The sequence below is a fragment of the Polyodon spathula genome, chromosome 16 (genome assembly GCF_017654505.1).
Source record: "Polyodon spathula isolate WHYD16114869_AA chromosome 16, ASM1765450v1, whole genome shotgun sequence".
Taxonomy (NCBI): Eukaryota; Metazoa; Chordata; class Actinopteri; order Acipenseriformes; family Polyodontidae; genus Polyodon; species Polyodon spathula.
The window spans coordinates 31866455-31889532 of NC_054549.1; the positions used below are offsets into that span (position 1 = coordinate 31866455).

The 23078-nt window shown below is 35.2% G+C and overlaps 1 protein-coding gene across 4 annotated transcripts in view; it reads left to right on the forward strand.

Moving 5' to 3' along the window:
* The window catches only part of LOC121328589 (FERM domain-containing protein 4B-like), a 57744-nt gene that overhangs the window by 12961 nt on the left and 21705 nt on the right, over positions 1-23078 (forward strand). For 3 of the 4 annotated variants that reach the window (XM_041273379.1, XM_041273380.1, XM_041273381.1), the window contains exons 1-7: positions 4879-5055; positions 13429-13494; positions 13795-13889; positions 15494-15586; positions 16755-16839; positions 20155-20211; positions 20858-20880. In XM_041273379.1, coding sequence (XP_041129313.1) covers positions 4894-5055; positions 13429-13494; positions 13795-13889; positions 15494-15586; positions 16755-16839; positions 20155-20211; positions 20858-20880 — 581 coding nt within the window. In that variant the 5' untranslated portion in view covers positions 4879-4893. Of the gene's footprint in view, positions 1-4878; positions 5056-13428; positions 13495-13794; positions 13890-15493; positions 15587-16754; positions 16840-20154; positions 20212-20857; positions 20881-23078 lie in introns of those variants that run through there. The other variant, XM_041273382.1, reaches the window with a different exon arrangement.

The window sequence follows — 23078 nt, forward strand, 5'->3', positions numbered from 1 at the left end:
TCATCCACAGGATGGAGCACAAGGAGGTTAAGTGGCTTTCTCAGGGTCACACAAAGAGTCAGTCAGTGGCAGAGGTGGGATTTGAACCATCAACCTTCTGGTTACTAGCCCTGGACTTTAACCACTAGAGGGGGGGGGGGTTGATTGATGCTGCCATCTAGTGCAAGCAGAAGGAAGTGCAGTAGACACTTATGTACAGCAGGTGTTATTGTAAAGGTTTTTTTGAAGGAAAATTATAACAATGAAACATGTGCACAGTTGTGTGCATTTGGCACTAAAGGGGAACAATGCTAGAGTTTGTGACAGTATAGTTTCTTTGTAACAAACAGCCATTTGTGCCTTGACAATAGGCACTCCTCTTATCTTCCCATTACACCTTGCTTATCACTCACTGTTTATATTTTTATTTTAATCAGAGGACTGCAGAATAAGGAGTGATTGAAGGTGTAATTGTGCTGTATTGAATTATTTGAGTTTAACTGGGTCCAGTCGTTTTATTCTCTGCATTTTAAGTTGTGTTTTTGGATTCAGAGCATGTACTGAGGACCCTGCTTAATGATACTGCTTTGTCATGACATGTGAATTACTGACCATGCTGTCAGAAACAAATTGACTTTCACAGGCTTCTTTTACCAGTCAGTAGCTCAGTATGTCTGATATCATTTATTCATTTGAGTCAAGGTTCTTTGCAAAAAAAATTACATTCCATTATTTTGATCAAAAATGTGGTTTAAAACCAGGGATTATTGTTACTTGGGGCAATTTCTTGACGAATCAGCCTTTTCTGGCATTAAAAACGTTATTATTATGGCAAACTAGCCCTGTGTATAACCGTAAAACTGCCTGCAGCAAATCTAATGTAGTTATTTGTTTGAATCCTCGAGTGAATGAAAACATTTGACCTAAATTGAAAGTACCAGTTGTATACATTTGCTGATAATAAAGTCTTGGTTCAATTGTAAAAGAAAGTCCAGTAAGGCAAGCATGAATAAAATGCTTGGCAATGATGAAATAGATAATTTATAATAAATAATTTCCACCTGCATTGCAAGAAAAAACAGACCCCCCCAATTTACCTTAATTCAGTACCAAATGGGTTGCTTGTTGAAGACTAGATGAAAAAGCCTTTGAGGCGCTGCAGTATATTAACTCTGTTATAGATGACTTGTTACTGTATCTGAGGAACAATCAGGTGCCAGTGGTGAGCCAATAGCCAGCGAGGAGTTTAAACCGCCACACTATTCTGATGCTATTCCGGTGGTCCATTGCACAGTGGATAATAGGGTTGTGTAGAAAAGGCCAATAGTCTGCTGTCTGTGCAACACTGCAGCAGGAGCTACGTGACCAAACAGATTAAAGTCCTGTCACACATTTGGAACCAAACAGTCGAACAGGATTGGATGAAGTGTGTAAACTGGCATTTTGAAACAGGTCTAAATAAATCCTGGTTACTTGTTGTTTCAAATGCATGTTTTATACAAGTCCAATACTTTGCACCGTAGCTTATGTGCTTTCAGTGCAGCTTTCTGCATTACTGATCCTCCTGCTTTGCTAAAGCTTGGATTAATATTGATTTCTGTCCTGAGTTTGTCTGGCAAATACAAAAATCTCTTTAAGAGTGAGAATGTACCTTTTGTGCTAAGTGTTTAATATTTTTATTTGCCCAAACTAATTGTTCCATTTTTAGTTTATTGGTCCTCATTTTTATTCAGTAACATGCCCATGTTGGTAAAGGTGAATGAACATTGACATGTTTGACATTGATGCTGACAAATTCCTGTCAGGGCTTCAGCCTTCTAACAAGCAGTACAGTCTTGCACTGACTCTCTCTGCTCTTTCAGTTGTATTATACTGTATATTCTGTGACCTTTAAAAACTTTGACAGTCTCAACCATCCAAATGTTTTTTTTTTTTTAGTATGCTAACCATGTGGAGATTTTTTTTTTCTCACTTGGATAGTTATTATATTAGAATGCCTTTCAGTCTAAACCTGGGTCACAGTCATCAGCTGGAATGAGGTTCATCAATTTGGGCAGGGCTTAGGAGATTTGTGAAGCTCCACTGTGCTGTTCAAACCAATCCCTGAATGGATAGTATCAGTACAGTGTCTCCAGGCAAGGCAAACCACCAACTGCTGGGACAGAATCAACGGCCACTAAAACACCTGTAAATGTATGGGGTTTTTTGGGGTTTTTTTCAGATGACAATCTATGGACTTTCATCCAATGTAGAAGTAATTACATTGAATTGGTGTTATAAAAGCATTGTTACAATAAAATTACAATATAATTACATTTTTTTTTATAGAGTACAGACTTCCAAAGTGCAGGAAACAGCCAGTCACCTTTCTTCACCTTTCATTAAAACACTGCTTATAAGCGACACTAGTTTTTAATTGGCTGTAAAGGGACTTGCAAACTTCATTTTTGACCACTTGAAATGTAAAAGAGTTTGCTGTTGCCAGTATTGTTCCATTGTTATTATTTCATTAATTTTTATCATCAGATTTGGTGTTTTACTAACAAAATATTTGGTTAAGGAAGCTGAAATGAATGGGGAGGAAGATCACAACAATTCACAAAATGTTAAAACCCATTTGGAAAAGAGCGTGCAAATATTTATTTTGCAAGTATTTAGATTCTTAGCAGTTTTCTGTCCTGGTTAAATCTTTATAACCTAGACAAAGCACACTGTGGATATTAGTACAGTTTTGTTAATAGTTTCAGAGTACACACATGTATATGTCTCCATTAATATGCATTTTATTCAGTTCATTTACACAGTATCTATCACTGAGTTTCCTATAGTTTGGTCATTTTATATAGGCATCTTTCTTTTTATCTTGGTATTTAAAATAAAAAAAGGGTTTTTAACTTGTAAATGATAATCCTGCCCTCTTAGTGTAAGTGTTTAAATAAGAACTGATTTATAAGACCTTGGTGTTTTCTCCCTCAGCCTCCCATTTTTGTCCAATGGTTTTATTTTTTCTGGCAAGTCGATTTTAATAAGAGGGGAACAAAATATTCTAATACGAGAAACACATTGCATTCAAATGGAAAATGTATGTGATACTGTCCTCTTGCTGTCTTTGTCTCTTTTCCACTTGCTGAAGTGTTTTCAAATAATAATAATAATAATAATAATAATAATAATAATAATAATAATAATAATAATAATAATAGAAATTTGATCATGAAACTATAAGATTGTTGTTCTTATTTAATATTATTAGTTCTGTAGAAAAAGGAGTAATAATGACATTGGCTCAAGCCTATTAGTTACTGAGTCAACTACAGTATGTGAAAGTCCTTACCAAAACTTGCCTTTACACTTCAATAATCCTGCCTTGTATAACTCCCTTGCCATTCAGTACTGGGCCTCTCATCTCTGGAGTCTCACGTGCTGGAAACCATGGACGGAAAACATTTCACTCAGTTTGGAGCGATCTTAGCACTGTCTCAATTGCTCAGTTTGCTGGAACCTGACCATTTTATTAAATTAGCAAGCGGCCTCGTTATGTTAAAAAATCTTTTCCTGGGCCAAGACATATAGTTTTAGCTCAAAACCACAGACTTCTGCTACATTAAGTATGGTCTTTATATAGTTTTTACGGTGGAATATGTTGGGCCTGCTTCTCAGAAAAAAATAGAATCTCATGATGAGCAGCCTGGTCAAAACCTGACCTGAGCACCCAGTTTTTGGCATTGAATTTTGCACAAGGCACACTGTTGCTTTCTGTGCATTGGGGCAGCAGTCTTGATTTTTTGGGACCATTTTATTTCTGTTGTCTGCATATGAAGTATGTTTTTGAAGATATTGTACTGGTACCTGTTGTTTTTTTTTTTTTTTTTTTTTTTTGCATGAGTATGTAATGTAATGTCAAATTATATTTGGGCATTATGTCTATTGAAGTCAGTCTACATACTGTCTATGGATATCTTTGGTAACACAGTTAGCTTACGTTACAGGGTTGTAGAATGGCTTTTTCTTGTTAGTGAGCTATGTGCCAATGTGCCAAAAAATTAGATAAAGGGCCCTATTCGCAAAGCTTTAACTCGTGATTTACTCAAGTATGTTTTTTTTTATGAATAAAATACAGTTTGATATTCAATAAACTTTTGTATACTGTTGTTGGCCTCCTTAGTGACAGTCAAGAACAATTTCATGACTTCATTCAGGAAAAACAAACACTTTAAAAAATACTCATGGGCTCAATTAAACATATCATTTTGCAAAAGTTTATTTTAATATGCCCAAACAGTTTATATTTTACCCATTTGTACAGCTCAACCAGCATATATTTTTGCAAGCTGTACTACCTTTTTAAAAGTGCTTTGTATGCACAGAGTTACAAAGCAGCCGAGGAGCTACGATTAAGATGCAAGCAGTGCTTTCGGAGGAGTCAGCAGTCATAGTTTTACATAGATGAAATAATCAGGATTTTATGTGCATTGATTGTGGAAAAAGCACACACTTTTTTTTGTCAATGCAGCTTCTGCCTATGTTCTGGTAGTTGTCATAAAACAAGGGAATTGATCACAATACAATGTGAGGAGCACAGCAGCACCAGCAGCAGCTAGTAATGATTTGTGTGTGAGCCACAGAGCAGGACAGGGTTGCTGCATGAGAGAGCTTGGACAGGGCTGAGCCTCAGCAGCACTTGGCCAGGCCTCAAGCGCACTTGAAGGGGGTATGTCTTGGAGACGGCCCAGGAAGCACGCTGAAAGAGGAGTTTGTTTTAAATCTGACCCTGGCTTCTCACACCACCCTGCCCTATACATGGAAAAGGAGAGGCTGCTGCCGACGTAGCACCAGCTCTGTGAGGAATAACACATTTTTTGGTGAATAAGTTCAGCTGGCTAAAGCATTTTTTTTTAAAAATAAGGGAAAGCAATGGCTTCAGCCTTTATGTGTGGAGTTGAAGACTTTCTGATCAGTGGCAGCCGGTTTGTTTGGGATTTGACGATCACTACTCTAAGGAAATGGTATGCAGAGAGACTGAGGCACTGCCAGCAAGTCATGAGGACGTGGTGTGGTCTGGGGGATGTGTACCAGGTACAAAAGGGTTTTTTTTTTTTTTTTTTTTTTTTTTAGTTTAAATTTTAAATGACACCAAAGTGTGTACAAATAAATTAAATGATCTTTCCAGGAAGAGAGGGCTGCTGGAAAATTACTGGTGCAGTGTACAGTAGTTGTTGTTTTTTATTTGGCATGTTTATAATATACATTATTAAAACTGAATATGTGTAAATGTTGTGTTTTACTTTACAAAATTGGGGATAAATTAGTCATCATTTAATAGTAGCATTGTAGTATTATTTAATTGTAAGAATCCATGAAAAATCAGAGTTATTGAAATCATTCTGTTTATTAATCTGTTAACCTAATGAGTTTTACTTACACAGCCCCACTCTGGTTAAAGATTGCAGTTTCCATTTTACACAGTGCCACGCAGTGGCTGGATGTTGTAATTGCACCAAGGGTCTTCCACTTATCCAGTGTCTCTTTCTGAAATCTTAGACTTTTAAACAATGCTTTCAAAAGGCAACAAGATTCACCCTGTCATGTGTCAATGTGCTGCGAATAACCTTTCTTTGTGAAATAGGCTTATTTGAGGTGCATTTCATTATTTCCATTACCATTGCTCTAAAGCACTAGGTTTACTTTTTTGGTTGTTAGTTTGTTTAGAACCACTCACTTATTTACTTAAAAGTTTCCCTGGTTAAATCAGGTTTGTTGTTTGTTGACAGATTTTGATAACAACAGAGTTTCCATATACAATTCAGAGCTTCAAAATTGCGCTGACAATGAACACTGACAACAAACATCTCTCAGATACAAAGAATACTGCCACGTGTGTTGTTACCAGCATGATGTAACATAACAGACAATCCAGTCCATTATATTATGATAACCCTCTGTAGCAGGCAAGACTAACATTAGTATTCTTCTACTGGTAAAAAATTAATTTCTAGTGTGTTACCTTTTTTTGACTGGAGGCACCAAGCCAAAAGAGTGATTGCTATTGAATCTCCCCTTTGTGTTTATAATAATGTATTCATTTGTAGGAGTAAAGGTATGAACTGTACATTCAGACCAATTTACTGTAACCTACAATGTAGACAGTATTCAAAAGTGAGTTTCTTCTCCTACTTGGTCTATACCTAAGGGTTGGTGTGGTCTGTATAGGGGAATGAAATAGCACATTTTCTGTCTCCTTTAGTGGTTTTGCTCTGTTAGCCAATTTGGCACGGCATTGTCTTCAACACCTTGGGGTCATACAACTGAATCTTTCCAAGCAATTACAATCATTTATTAATTTGAGGGGCTCTCTGTCTTTTGGCTCTTGTACAATTTGAAGGATGAGTTTAATCTTTTTACATACATTCTAAAAAGGAGAATTTTGATTATTTTCATAACTTTAACCTTGCTTGTCTATATTAAGAACAACAAGAAAATGTATATTGAAATGTTTTCCTGTTTGTTCAATGTTAGAATAGACCCTGTAGACACAATTGAAAGAATTTCCAGCAGATGGCCACAAAATAAATATTTATTTGTTTTGACTTAGGCTTGCATATTTTGGGAGTATTTATTATAAACAATAAGCAGAGATAGTTTTATTATAAGTAATATTTGTATAATCTCCCATCTATGTTGATTTAAGTAAACCGCTGACAAACTAAAATGAAAGAATCCATATGGTGTCCAATTAAAGATTGAAAGCCAGCATAAGATTTGATTTACATTTAATAATTTCCTTTATCTTTATAGTGCTATGGCCTAGGATTCATAAAAAAAGTTATTTGAACTAAACTAATGGATTCTCCATCAAACAGTGAGGTCTTTTGTCTCTACAGATATACATCTTTCAATTATTGTGGTCAAATATAACAGCACAGTAGCCATTCCAACTTAGCATTGCATTTACTAAGTTCTGTTCACAGTAAGGGCTAGGTGCTTCCTCATCAATCTAACAAAACTTGGAACAGAAGGCGCTCTGTGACACATGGAACTTATTAGTGGGCTTTTGGAGCAAAATTGTTTGATCTGAGTTCTTGTTTGGTTTGAAACCTAGCATGGAAGTTGATGGCATGTTAAAAACAAACAGACCCAAAACAATTTATTGGATACAGTGTGATACAAATGTCGCAAATCCTTTCTTAGTATTCATGGCAGTGTGTTAAAAGTTAAACGTTATGTGTAACTAGTATCACAAATCAATGCACGAAAATCACTATACCAAAAAAGATCTATTAATACCAGTTTTTAAGGTGGCCAAAGAAGAAACACACACACAAATGTAACAGGAAAAATCTAGACTCATTCTGATTAGAAGCCACATTGTTCTGACATGTACAACATCTGCACTGATTAGATAATGGGACTTGCAGATCCTGACTGTCATAGCCCAGTCTGTAAAGCAAAGACTCTGCTTACATTTTAGCTTATCGAATCCAGCACGGGTTGAGACGGTAACATCATTAGGAATTATCGGTTTCAGTTGAATCCAGTAGGGGTTGAGACGGTAGCGTCATTAGGAATTATCGGTTTCAGTTGAATCCAGCAGGGGTTGAGACGGTAGCGTCATTAGGAATTATCGGTTTCAGTTGAATCCAGTAGGGGTTGAGACGGTAGCGTCATTAGGAATTATCGGTTTCAGTTGAATCCAGTAGGGGTTGAGATGGTAGCGTCATTAGGAATTATCGGTTTCAGTTGAATCCAGTAGGGGTTGAGACGGTAGCGTCATTAGGAATTATCGGTTTCAGTTGAATCCAGCAGGGGTTGAGACGGTAGCGTCATTAGGAATTATTGGTTTCAGTTTAATCCAGTAGGGGTTGAGACGGTAGCGTCATTAGGAATTATCGGTTTCAGTTGAATCCAGCAGGGGTTGAGACGGTAGCGTCATTAGGAATTATCGGTTTCAGTTGAATCCAGCAGAGGTTGAGACGGTAGTGTCATTAGGAATTATCGGTTTCAGTTGAATCCAGTAGGGGTTGAGACGGTAGCGTCATTAGGAATTATCGATTTCAGTTGAATCCAGCAGGGGTTGAGACGGTAGCGTCATTGGGAATTATCAGTTTCAGAGCAGGTTTTTTTTTTTTTAATGTGTAGTTGGTTACAGTTGTATTGCTGCCGCTGCCTTTTTGTATCCCATTTGCTTCTATTGTTAACAATGACATAAGCACTGACATGATTGGCTGTATATGGGAGCACATGACAAGTGCGGTATTCAACCAGAAGCTTCTAATATTGTGATTGGATGGATTAGACCACTGCGTCAAGGTCTGAACATAACTCTCAAATTACAACTCACAGGTACAAGTACTCGATGCAGTGACAGTCTGGCCTTGTATACTGTATACAAAAGGTACACTAGGAAAGGGGTCCTGTAATTGTGAAACAGCGGTTGTCAAAGGTACCTTACTGAATAGGACAGGCAGTGGTTGGTCCTCATCTCCACCTGTACTGAAATGTACTGTACTGAGTGTATACATAGAAATGCATAATGCATTATGACATACTGTACAGCTTTCAGTGGTCATAAGCATTGCCTTTAATGAAGTAAGGTCCACATTTTAGCAGGCTAAAATACCTCAGTTACTTCTTGGAAGTTTAGTCATCACTTATGAAAAATCCTATAGTTTTCTATAGAACTGCCCATAATACCACAGTTACCCAAATTACAAATATAGTCATGGTACCATAGAGTACACCAGTGCTTTATATGATGGGTGGAGGAAATGATTACTTCTTAAGTAACCACATGTCATATCAACTAGCATTTTAAAAGGATCAAACCATATTATTAAGGATTCAAAATAACCATAGTAGTATTTTCCTGCACTGTCAAATTGTACCGTTAGAAGAGTGTGTTTTCTTAAGATGATGAAATAAAAGGACACCATTGTAGCTATAAGGCTACGTACAAATACACATGGGCTAAATGCGCTTGTGAGTTCACCTTTTGCTCTTAATACGGTTTGTATACACAGAGTTTGGTTACAAAGGGCAGCGACAACCGCACTAGTTAATCCTTTTCAGAGCAAGTATTGAGTGCGGATATTAATTCAGTTTGGTTAGTTAATGTGCACTAACTGTGTGTGTGTATTACAACCGCAACAACACAACTGCAGATGTGCTCAGTGGACTACAGTGTAAGCAATGATGTCATCGTCTCAACAAATTCCTAGCACCTGCGTTTATTTTTTTATCCAGTCAGTTGCATGCCACTGTAGAAGTGGTGTAGTCGAGGATATATGTAGGTAAACAGCATTTGCCCACTTTTAATTTGAGCAATGTAGCGTTTATTCACTTCTCATATAAGGGATATATGGTTGTCCAATGTTCTGACATTTATTATGTGTGCATTGTGTTTGCCTTGGAGATTCTTTATTTTATGCTATTTACAAAACAAAAGTTATTCTTAAAACTTTGTTGTCATTGTCCCTGTGGAACTGAGTGCCAGAAATGTATTTTAATGCCTTTCATTTTTACCCCTGATATCCTCCAAACCCAATTTTAAAAAAATGGAAACAATGGTCAACCTAATTGGAGCACCAAACCTGGGCGTTTACCCACTTTTTCATTTCCCACTACACCACTTCCCTGGAGTCGTTCCCACCAGCCTTCTGGTCGGAAGATTGCCCACATGTTTTGTTCAGCCATCATTGTACAGTGCAGAAAAAGCAAAACGGCTTCTCAAAACAAGCATAGCTGAGCTGGACGAGCTCTCGATTGATTGCCGGTGTCTACTGTGCTTGCTTCAAAAAACAACAGCCAAAACAAAAGCACAGCGTCCATGTTGTCACACAAAACCTCACGATCGGCGTGTTTGTTTAAACAGGGAGTGCACTCACTTCAGTAATAAAAGGTGTGTGTGTGTGTACAACAAACAACCACAGCAAGTGCTGTTTGTAAATACGGCTGTCGAGCCAACTGCATTGTGTGTGTGCGAGGCCTAAGTTCAGTATTTGCAATCTCCACTGTCGTTTTAATAGTACAAGACATTTAAAAGTGTAAAGCTTACTGTACAGTATATCATGGCAAAGAATCATGCTTTTGTACACATGGGAACAAATATGCAGTAGCAAGTCTCCGTCTAACAGCTGCAGGAAGTATTTCAAACAAGACACCTTTGTCTATCCCGACTGCACCAGACAGTGGGAAAATAAAGATTTTTCCCAACCCACAAAATACTTGAGAAATGTGTAACCGCAAACCTACAAACAGGTAGTTTGTGAGAGGAAACTATGGATTTTTATAATTTGTATAATATTCTGAAAAGTTATTACCTACTAAGTCAGTTCTGGGCTTGTCAAGCCTTTATATAATGCTTCCAGCAGTTACTGAAATATCATTATGGAAGCAGGGGTAAGTGTAATAATTAAAAGTTCTGAATATCTGCATTCACTCATGGCTATATATAGGGTATAGGGGCATTAGTAAGAGGTATCGTGGAAAACCTTGGTATTGAAGATTGAACAAAGGTAATTGTTCATTGATGGTCACTTTTCTTACCTCAGATTAACTGCTGCCACTGGCACTAATTAGGTGCTGGTGACTCAGTAGGGGGGAGCTATCGCCTCTGGACAAACTCAACTAATGCCCCAGCATGATGCTACAGGGCACTGGGCTTTTGAAGTTTCAGTCTTTTAAATAAGACATATAGTTCTCCTGTCTGTGTCACATGGCACTGTTTCAAAGAAGAGCAGGTCATGTAACCTTCAATCCCCACCAATCGTAATTAATAGGGAAATGAGGTGCCTGGAAACTCATGCGAGTTTAGGTTCAAAGAAGGAGTCTGACTGCAGTGATAAGTGGCGGTTGCTTCTTTCTTGTTTTGTGATAGGCAATTCTTTGGATTTCTTCTAATGGACATTTAAGGTAAGGCACTGCTTTAAGATGTATATTTTTGTTGCCTGTTTGTAACCTATCAGTGTACTGTTCTTATTCTTACCTGCATTTCATTTTTCTAAAGAGTGCAGGTTTGTATAACAATGAAGTGGTGATCTGTTATTACACTTGCAGTGTGAGCTGACAGTTATAACAAGTAACAATAGAGCAATCTCAACGAACTGAATATGAAACAAACTGTATTTGAGCTGAGTTTGAGCTCAGGCAAAATGAATTAAAATCGGTAAACAATTTCACAGTACTGTACTAGCGATATCAGATGACTGGTTAAACAGAATATATAAAGAGACGTTTATCAAAAATAGAAATTAATCACAATTTGACCCATTTTCTTTTCTAAATGGAGATGAGCACTAAATTAAGTTACAGAAATGTGTTTTACATTCAATGTCTCTTAAGCATTCTTTATAAAAAAAATTAGACTAATGACACTGGAGTAAAAGACATTGAGAATAGCCCTCTTAAAATGAAGATGCAGTTGCCCTGTTCAAGAAAGCAATACAGGGAGGTCCAGACTGAAAAGGTACACTGTATAATCTATAACGGGGAAAATGTATTTATTCTCATTTCAAAAAGAGGGAACTTGGTCACTAGTGGCATCAAAAATAATAGATATGATTTAGGGAATTTTGACAGTGATTGCTAAAGTTGGTCTCGTGATTTGTACCTGAAATAGAAATTCTGAGACAGGGTAGTATAATGTAATAGGCACATGTGAAAAGGGTTACCATACAAGGGCATTAATGGGTTCAAGACGAGATTACATGTTTCTTGAGATAAAGCGGGCTTACGGAATATGATAAGAAATTTTCATAATTTTGTTAAAGAAACAAAGATTACAGGATATAAACACTGTTGTTTGAGAACATATGCATCTAAAAACGTTATTTCTAGCATCATTTGTTAATACTTCAAATTACTTAGTGTCTTGGAAGACACATTAAAAAAAAAAAAAAAAAAAAAAAAAACTGTTGTCCAAACATCAATGTGCTACAGCATGTAATGGAAATGCAATGTTGTGGTTTTAAAAAAAAAAAAAAAAGTGTTTTTCCATGTCTCAAATCCTTTTATGAATTGCAACAGGATGTAAATTCAGAATTCCTTTGTAACAACACAGCATTGATGACTGTAAACTTTACCACACATTCAGCAACCCCCGAAACCCCCTTAGAGATCACTATAGTGACTAATCCCTTTTTAGACAAGGGGGTTTGTGTAATTCATGAGTCGTGTAAATCTCTCAATTAATTTAGGATTATATTTAGTCCAGAATATTTGTGTGCAGGTGCTACCAAGTTAGTGAATTCTTTGTTATGGGGAAAATCTAAAATACTCTATGTTAATCTCTTGGCAACTGTTGGAATCTGTATTTTTTTTTCTTTTACTTTTGGCGGTTGTTGATAAATGCAAAGGCAGTAGGAATAGAATCACACTTAGACACCTGCAAGACTATGTTGTTTGAATTTAGCTGTAACTCATTTTTTGCTGGATTAGATTTTTTGACATTGCATTTACTTTCATTTAAATATCAACTAGTTATTCTTGCAGCTGCAAAATGGCATTTGGGGAAAATGTAAATTCATGTAAATCGTAATTATTAAGCAAATGTGCAATATTAATTTGGATTGAATTAAGAATTATTGCATTTAGATTTATATTTTCCCAAAACTCCTGGCTTAATTGAATTGGGCCTGTGGTTATTTCTTTGTTGGCTTTCATGCAGACTGGAAAATGAGGCTTTCTTTGATACTTACTAGCTAATTGGGTGAGCAGCTCTCTAACTACATTATTGATGTGTCATCTACATTGCTGTTTCTGTAGAGTTACATTTATTGTGTCCCTATCTGATTGCTCCACAGTTTTAAAAAATGGGTTTCAATATAATACAATAATGATTCCTGCCCCACGTGTTGCTGAACAAGAGCCTATTTGTTAGAGGTTCTTACAAATTAATGTGTGAATCAGAGTACACCTTTTGGATTTTATATTCATTTTGCAGTGATTCATACATCAAAATGAATATTTAAACATCATATTTTATCATTATAAACTGTATAGAGTATTGTCACATTTCTTCAGAATGGTGGGACTGTAGTTTCTTCCAAATGTTCCAGTTGCCCTTTGAGCTCATTATATTGCAATGTGTACAGCAGCTATTCTGTAAAAAAAACATCCTTGCATAACTATAGCTGAAATGATTTAAATGTTTGTTATAAAAAACATACAGGTGCTGACACTGCCAGATGTTATCAGAAATGCAGACTATTGCCACTGGATTAAAAATCAGTTGTATTACTCTGCAAGCTAAATCAGAAGACAATTATTTCTCTGAGAAATTAAATGCATGGCTGTATCGATTTTTAGGCCTTCAGTCGTCAAGACAGAATTCTATAATGCTGCTTTTACAGTTATTTTTTTCGAAACCTCTTGAAGACTTACGAAAAACGATATTGAATTTTCAGGAAAAAAGAAAGGCACACAGCCTATTGATTTGATGCTCTTGTCTTGCAGATGTCCGAAGGCAGGCTCTGCCAGGTGCATCTCCTGGATGAGAGAAAACTGGAACTACTGGTTCAGGTATAATAGGCTCGCCACAGTTATAATGATCTCACAGACAACAGAGTAATATAGTAATGGGGTGTGTTTTAAAACCGGTACACATAGCTTTGTGGGTGGAGTGGTGGCCTATTTACACCTAACTGTATTTGTGCCTTTATTGCTAAAGCTTAATTTAAGAAAAAACGACTGAAACAAAAACTATTGTAGAACATTAATTTCTTGTATGTAACAGTGGATTTTTTTCCATCTCAGTATACTACACATTATTAAAACACGAATACAACAGTATCTTTGTTGAATACATTTTTCTTTTTACAGCCAAAGCTTTTGTCACGAGAACTGTTGGACTTGGTAGCATCTCATTTTAACCTCAAAGAAAAAGAATACTTTGGAATAAACTTTATTGATGATACGTAAGTAAAACCCTATTACTGTCAATAGTATATTCAGCTTTTTCTTTCCCATTCATTTCATGTGAAACACCACTATAATGCCCTGGCATTTCATTAGCAATCATTAATCCACAAAGTCCTATCAAGGTGATTATCTTTATAATCCTGATTTTCTAATGTATCCTGTATGATTCCTCTGCAGTAGATTTTATTTCAACCTGAAAATGCCAGTGTGCTAAAAACGCTTGTGCTAGCACTGCAATAACTAAAACAGACCCTGCTTGTATTGTTTTAATTGGGTGTACAGTACCATCAAAACACTGTTATGGAAATACAACAAAATAAAGTTAATAGTACATTTACTGATGACTATACTGTAACTTTTTCAGTAGCGTAGATTTGGTGTACTTGACATATGTTCTGTTGTAGGTATTGCAGTATTTAACTTTTGTATAAGAAGTAAAAAAAGTATTTTACCATACCATTATATTAAGCATGAAAGGGAATGAAGTGTTGTCTTAAAGAAAAAGGTGCATCTGTATATATTTCACAAATCTAAGAAACTGCTTCTCAGAGGAAAGTTCCAATAACATACTAATTGATTGTTCCTGTAGATATCTGATTAAAAATGAATTTTAAATGTGGGTAATGTCCATTGATTGAAAGGGAAGTGGCTTATACAATAGTACCAGCTGGATCTAGCTGGTTTCACAGGCTTGTCCTTTTCCTGTTTTGAGAACATTCTTTTCTTAGTAGTAATGACTTTGGTTTAGAATGGTGCCTTGAAGGCTTTCATGCTTGTAAACGTGTCAGGCTACTCCTAGTTTGGTATATGTGTCATTCTGACCTCATATTTGTCACTGGATCCATGTTATGACTGTGAAATCAATTTATAAAGTTATTCTTCTCTAGAATATCAGATTTGTGGTTCTATGGTTTAAAGTCTTCAACAGCGTACAGAGGAAGATGTCGTTTCAGGTTGACAATTATGGACATAGAAAAACCTAATGAGCTTAAATCCCTTTGTATTTACCTTGTGTGCTTTGCTTACACTATAAAACCTGTTAGGTGAAAAACAATGATACTGTGTAAACACTCACAGAGCCTCGTTCACAAAAGAAAGTTTTTTGGGGTGATGAAAAACACACTGCTAACCTTACAGACATGTAGCAACATTGCAGTCCTTTAGCAAGTTGATTAAAAAGCCTATCAACTAGAATGATAGGATCAAGACATAAATATAAAACAAATATATATATATATATGAACATAATTTCAATCTTTTATTTAACATCATGTAATCAAAGAAACTACAAAATGATTGACATTGCAAAAGTCTACCAGAGGCCATAATAGTAGTATAGTATTTCATGTTAGAATTTGAAATCTATGTCATATTTTTCAATTTTTCAAAAACTGTCAGTTATATGGAAAACCACAAAGCAGTATGTAACTCAACATGTTAACATAACATTATCCAGCAGGTTTCATTAGATTTTATGAAGCAAAATGTGTTAATTCTATAGGGTGATGCAAAACTTTTGGCCATAGTTGTAAGTGCAATTGAAAAAAAACATATGCAATATTTATTCTTTTTATTGTATATGTTTCCATTCTTTCTTCAGTGGCCAATGTACCTGGCTCCAGCTGGATCGCAAAGTACTAGAACATGATTTTTCTAAGAAACCTGGACCTGCTGTTTTGAACTTCCTAGTCAGGTGAGTGATGTGTCATTTTGCTGCAGAGCTTGGAAACACAATTATTCCTCTATGTTGACAGCCTTATATACTCAATGATAGACTTCTTTGGTCCCGGTATGCTGTATGCTGAAACATGTATTGATGCATTAATAACTTTTTAATCTGTAGCAACTGACTTGTCAGTTCAGTCAGGCAAAGCTTTATGATAGCATTTAGATGTATCACTTTTTAAACTTCACCGACCACATTCCACAAACATTTTACAATTGTAGGTGATTTTAATACTTTCCAGTAGGCTGTGCTAAAGTCCCATCCCTATACACATCGTTGTAAATCATATTACATTATGTGGTCATATCATTATTGCTATTTTAACAGAAAAAAAGTAATGTTTTTTTTTTTTTTTAATTATTATTATTGTGTATTTACTTATTCAAATCAGTGTCTCGCAAAGTTATTTAAAATATGTCTTTTTATAAAAAATTTCAGATAAAACTCTTTCAAATAGGTCTGGGTCTTTGTGTTTAGTTTAGCGATCCCCCTTCATACAATGAACTTATTCTTAATGTATTATTGATTGTGAAAAAAGAAGAAAATCTAATACTACTAATTCTGCTGCTTGGTAAATTAAGCTGAATACAGTATGTTCTCTTGAAAAATAGTAAATATTGGCCAAAGTTTATCACTGTGCTGAAAATTGTTCAATTCCCCAGCTGATTCAGTGAAGAGATGTCAAATGTGCTAAGTTGAATTGAAGCATTTCAGATTTTCATTCCAGAACACTTAAAAGCTGATAACCCCATTTCACCTGTGAACTCAGACAGATTAAAGCCTTATGTTCAGAAAAAGCACTGGACTGAAAAGCTTATTACAACCTTGAAAGAGCTTGAGGTTCGTTGTGTTAAACCTTTTTTTTTAAATTTTTTTATTGACTTTAGAACAAAATAGCACCACAACCTGGATTTGATCACAATGTATGAGAACAATCGAGATTCATTGTAAACTTTCTAAAAATGGTTTGGCGTGTTTCCAGTAGGCTAAAAGCTTCCTCTCTTTCAATAAGTTATAAAACAGTCCAATATGCTGGGGTAACAGATGTGATCTTACCTTTAAGGTTTCAAACCACAGAAACCTAAAAAAGAGGACTTTGAATAATACTGAGATGTTTCTAATTGATATTTTACAGATTTTACATTGAGAGCATATCATTCTTAAAAGACAATACAACCGTGGAATTGTTTTTTCTAAATGCAAAAGCCTTCATCTACAAGGTAAGGGATGCTTTTATATAAAATGTAATTAAGTGTGATTATTTAATGATCTTGTTGTTGCACACATCTGTAATTTAATCAATCTAATCTTGATAGTATTTGAGCCGGCATTCTATTGTGCTTTTTCCTATGTCAATAATGATTAAAAAAAAAGATAATTTTGCTGCTGTTCTGTTTATCCCAGTTAGTTTCAGTTGAATGCTGAAATACATTTTTGTACACAGTCTAAAAACAATTTTCAGTGCATAGACTTTTTTTTTCTGAAAGCCATGGTGTATCTTGGATGTGGGTTTCCTGGAAATATACATGTGATTAATGTTAAGGAGGCATTAGATCAAAGTGTTTATAATTCAAAACTTACCATCTGCAAAGTTTTACAGCGTGATAACCGTTTGATATTAAAACTAAGACCCTTTTTGGGAGAGAAAAATGTGCCATACAAGTACTAGTTGGCATTTTTTTTAAAAAATGTATTTATTTTGTTACCAGTTTGAAATACTTGATCTTCATCTGGTTTCACTGATATTTGTTTTATAATATATACTGTATGGACGGTTCCTCTATTTCCCAATCAACAATATACCGAAAAGGCAGTTCCAAGGTCATTGTGTTTTTATTTGAATAACTAGACTGAGATGGGATAGCTGTGAGAAGTAGAGCGATGGAAACTATGATGCTGTGGTTTCCAGAGGTCATATCCACAAACGTATGGTGTGCCAAGAAAACGGTTGGATTTCCAAATGTGCTTTTGTACACATGGCATTTACCGAAGACAACCGTTAAAAAACCTGATAGCTCGGAGTCTGGCTGAGATCCAGCTCTCTGCAAGTTCAGGGAATTAAATTTTTAAGATATAAATGTCGTTAGGAGTTTTACCGTTATGTTGATTCATGACTCAATTCAAATGTCCTGAACATGATTAAACCGTTATTACATTTTTTTCTTTGCTCATGTAATCTCACTGCAGTTAAAATGAATTCACCCATTTAAAATGCTAAATACTTCTGTAATCCTCAACAATACCACGCACAGTACATGGTAAGGACTTCATTTTTTTGTTTTGTTTTTAGATTTTTCTACAATACATTGAAAAACCCAAGAACTATGTATTAATTCCGCTAACCTGCAATTTACTGGTATTACCAGTGCTAGCCTACATACAGCTGTAAACTACAAACTCACAAGCAGTTTAATTGGTAATTTCATTAAACTGTGGAAAGCCTATTATTACAGACATCAAGTCAAAGTGAGATAAGTTAATTATTGCTAGTGAAAGTAGAAATTTGGTACTTGAAAACAACTTTCTTTTTTAAATGGAAACCAACCTTCTGTTCTCAGGAGTCCATCAGCTTTGGTGTGCTTGGCAGTATTCCAGTGGACCTCCCCTCCCTCCCCTCCACCCCACCCTCCCTCCCTCCCGGGGGGGCTACGACAATGGAACAAACCAAATAAACAACCAAATAAAAACAAATGTGTCGCAACATAAAATAGTACAAAAGACCAGGTTAGGGACCCATATGTATTGTGTATACTACACCTTGTATCATAGTCAAAATTCACCTGCACTACTATTTCTCAAAACGTCTTGGTGCAGTTGGGTACAAAATGATGAAATGATAAAAGATATTGATTTTTATTTGGCAAATGGGTTTGTAGTTTGTACTCTGTTTTTGCCTGAAATTATTTTAAAAATGTTAATCTTGGCCACCAAATATTTTTCTTGGTCCGCACTTTCCCACCAAGCTAATTCACTGCTTCAAATCCTAGAACAAAATTATTATTTAAGCATTCCTCCATGTAAATTTGTTTCACCTGTGATTTATTTCAAACGCATGTAACTTAATATCCAGTTATTAATAATTCTTGATAATTTAAGGTATGGGTTGGCCAAAGAAAACCAAACATTTCACTTCCCTGTAGGCAATATTATGAAAACAAGAGCAACATTAGCTTAAATTACATTAGATTTACAAATCTAATGCATCAATGTTGTACTTTTATTAAACAAACCCCATTCAATTCAAATAATACATGTGACCCAATTCAGCAGTGTGACATACAGTCTTACAATAATATTACTGACACTATTTCCTGAAAAGTGGGAATGCAAACTGCTATATTCTGCCACTGAAGAAGTAACAGAATGTGTTATAACCAGTCCTGAAGATAAAGATTTACCTATTTTATGGCACCTTGGGTAATAATAATAATAATAAATAATAATAATAATAATAATAATAATAATAATAATAATAATAATAATAATAATAATAATAATAGTAATAAATGAATAGAATGGACAGTTGTCATGACTGGGGTGTGATGGGTTTGGTTTGGGTTTCTTTATGTTTTACAGTTGTATTTTTTTTTTTTTAAATAACACATCGTACATATGTTTGATGTGAATATTGCATATTGAAGTTCCCCTACATACCCACAACTTCTGGATCTTTAATGGTAAAATACAATTATATGGAATTAGTACTGCGGTAAGCCCTATACATTTCCTGGTGCTAATGTTTTTTTTTTTTTTTTAGTCACTGTGAAGATTATGAACAAAGGAAAACTAGTTAGCAACCTTGTTACACAGCAAACCAATGCCTATACAGTATTTCCATAAACTGCAAAAATACCACACAAGTTTACCGTGATAACATTTTATGAGTAGGCATAAATACGCATTTTAAAGAGCATGCACAGTTATAACACGTTTCCTTTTTCTTCTGATTTACCTATGCTACCAAAGAAGTAGATATGTAGGGTACATGTGCACTGGAACTGATACAGTGCTCAAGAGCTAGCGTATACTCTATTAATAGCGACCCATTAATACCCACCGGATAAAAGACTAAACACACTTCCAGTGGAATACATCATATATATATATATGTTCTACAGGCACCCGTCCTCCAGGAGATTAAATGGAAGAATTGCATTTCTAGAAGAAGAGTATGGCAACTGAATATCGTCAAACTTGCTCTGTCAAGATATACCAAATTCGAGAGGGAGGGTGTTATTACGACTGAGTTCTTATAGTTATTAATAACTTATCTTCAAACTTCCACTTCAATTTATTTTATTCTAATGAACGTTGGTGCAAATTGTATTTAATCGATTGTTGCATACTGCGTGTAATATATTAATTTTTACATTATTCCAACTCCCCCCATTTTCTCTGTGGAGTTAGTCGAGTCTGAAATTGAGTGGAATTTGAAGGTACGAGAGTGGGAACGTCTCCGAGGTTTTTATAATTTTTTTTAAATTCGTTTTGTTTCATTTTTGGATTTGTTTCTTACGGCTTTTCTTTGTACACAGGAGGATATAGAAGTGGAAAGTGAAACAGTCTTTAAATTAGTAGCGTACACCTTGCAGGTAAGGGTTTTTTTTTTTGTTTGTTTTTTCTATAGTTTTTGAGTTAGAAAGAATGTGTCATGCAACCAGTAACTTAGTGCAAGACGAGGCCAATTGAAATTCAAGTTGTACATTTGTGCTTCGAGATGAGATTATGTTTGCACTCAATTCAAATATATACATGAGTCATGGATGTATTCCCATTTTCTTTTAAGCAAATCTGTTACTCTGTGCACTGTTTCTGTGAGTGTGTATTTAGTGTGTGGTATTTAATATGAACCTGTGCAAACGTCTGTAGTTGTATGCACAACAATTAAAAAAAAAAAAAAAAAAAAAAAAGTTTTGTACTGCATATCCCCTGATTTATTTTTTGGTTTGCTTCTGGAGGAGGAGTTCATTGTTACTTGTGGAGGAAAAGCCAAGGTGCTTCTTGGTTGAACCTTATCAACAACTGTTAACCTTTGGATGCAGATTCTGCACTTGGAGTTACAGTAGCTACTTTTTATTTTTAACCAGAGTTTACCGTTTTGACGATTATAAAGTAGAAACAGAAACTCGTTATACCGTATATTCAGGAACTGTTTCAACGAAACTTAATACTGTTGCACTGAAGCAATATCCGCAATTTATGAAACACATTTATTTATTTATTTATTTTAATTTGCAGGAATCAAAAGGAGACTATATAAGGTGAGCTATGATGTTTATTTTGTATTTATTTATTTATTTATTTATTTTAAGTTGCACTTGAAGTTCACTGTTTTGCTTTTTGTTAATTTCTGCTGGTTTAATTAACGATGTGGTGATGTTTTAATTCCAGAGGTATTGCGTTGTGTTGATATTATGGAGAAGAACGGTCTCTTTACATTTCTGTCTGCAAATTATCTCCATGATTATACAAAACGATGTTTGCGAAACCTGTGGTTACATTTATGAGAAGATGTGAAGTACAGATTCCACATTCACGATGGTGGTGGGAGCTAGCAGTATAAAAGCGTTACGTGTGTGTAATATGTCAAGCCAGCGACAACACTAGATAAGAAAACAGTTAATTTATGTAAAGCAAGAGAGTGTGTCAGCTGCCTTGCTGAGGCGATCAATGCGGTGCTTTTTTTCTGCAGCTGCCCTTTTGGGGCCTCACCCTGATGCACTTGACAGTTGCATTGAAGCTGGGGTGTGTAAGCTAGCTGCTAGTCTACCGAAACTGTGCTGACACACACGTTCGCAATGCAATAACTTTACCCGTGAATTATTTTCAGCTAACTGTCTTTACTATATTGCACTTATTGAGCTGTACCGTGTAACCTGCTTGAAAGTTTTTCTGGAAAATCTGAACCCAGTATAAACGTGTTAGTTGGAAATGTCTCATTGAACAAACAAGCAGAAAAGGTCAAAGTTGTTTGTTAATGTTTTACTAATACTTTTCCACGTTTCTACAAACAATGATTATGGGGATCACGCGTATATATATATATATATATTATATATAATATATATATATATATATATGTGTGTGTGTGTGTGTGTGTGTGTGTGTGTGTGTGTGTGTGTGTGTGTGTGTGTGTGTGAGTTACGTTTATTTTCATTAAAATACCTAATCAGAATTTGATTTATACATTTCTGGGGAATAATCACACGGAATATAAATAGCAGGGCAGTTCCAGTTTGAAGCATTCCAGGTTTTTTTTGCCCTGGCCACTGTGTGAATGATGGAATTTTGCATCTTGTAGTTAGTGGAGCACTAACTACTTGCCTACAACTGTTTGGTGTCCGACTGTGTAAACAGCAGGTTTGCTGGAATGTGTACACCAACGGTATACTTTTTTCTGTCACTTGATCCTCTAGCTGGTACTCTAATGTGTTGCTTCGTTAAAAATACGTTTCATTCAATTTGTACGTCCCCCAACATCAGAATGGAATAGACAAAAGAGAGAACAATGATGGAAAGCTGAACTAGCCACTGCTATTGTTTCTCCCTTGAAACCAACCCAGTTAATATTGATGACTGTGTCAACATTGTGTCATTGTACAGCTATGGCCAAAAGTTTAGCATCACCAATCATTTTAGGATTGAGATTATATATATATATATATATATATATATATATATATATATATATATATATATATATATATATATATATATGAAAAAGTCTAAGTGATGTCACTGGTGGTTAACACTAGTGCCCATGAAGAGAATAAAATAAATTTGTTAATTGTAGACGATTTACATCTGTAAAAAGTCAGAAGTAATTGGTTAACCATACGTATGCATACGTATGCAAGGTAAACTTTTGCAAAAATACAAGTATTTCAACTTTGTTTGAATTAGTTCAACTTTTGTTTTATTTAAAATAAATATCATATTTTATAATATATATATATATATATATATTATATATATATATATATAATATATATTATATATATGAAGTTTATGGACATGGCACCCGTTTTGTTTAAACCAGTTGATTTTGTTTCAACTTGATTATCTCTGGTGTAAAATGTGTTTTTTTCTTTTAATCAAGAACAATTTAACCACTGGCTACTGCTTAGTCTATGATCTATTTTGTTGTTTGTGGATTCAAAGCATGGAGTTAGATATTGGCTTGCATTTTCAAACTTTTTATTTTTATTTTTATGCTACACTCAGCAGTACTTTGAAATCAGCCCTAAAGGGAACATTGATAATGAAAGTTTTATTGTACAAAATCAAACCTTCAACCAAGATAATGGTTGGCTTGCCTTTTCCTCTGTACAAAAGTCTGTATTTATACATTTTGGTACCTATTTTCCTTGTTTGTTTTTTATTGTCTGTGTTTGCTCTTTTTTGGGCAACAGTGAGATAAGGTCTGTATAGATTTTATCTCTGTCCCAGTTCCAGGTTC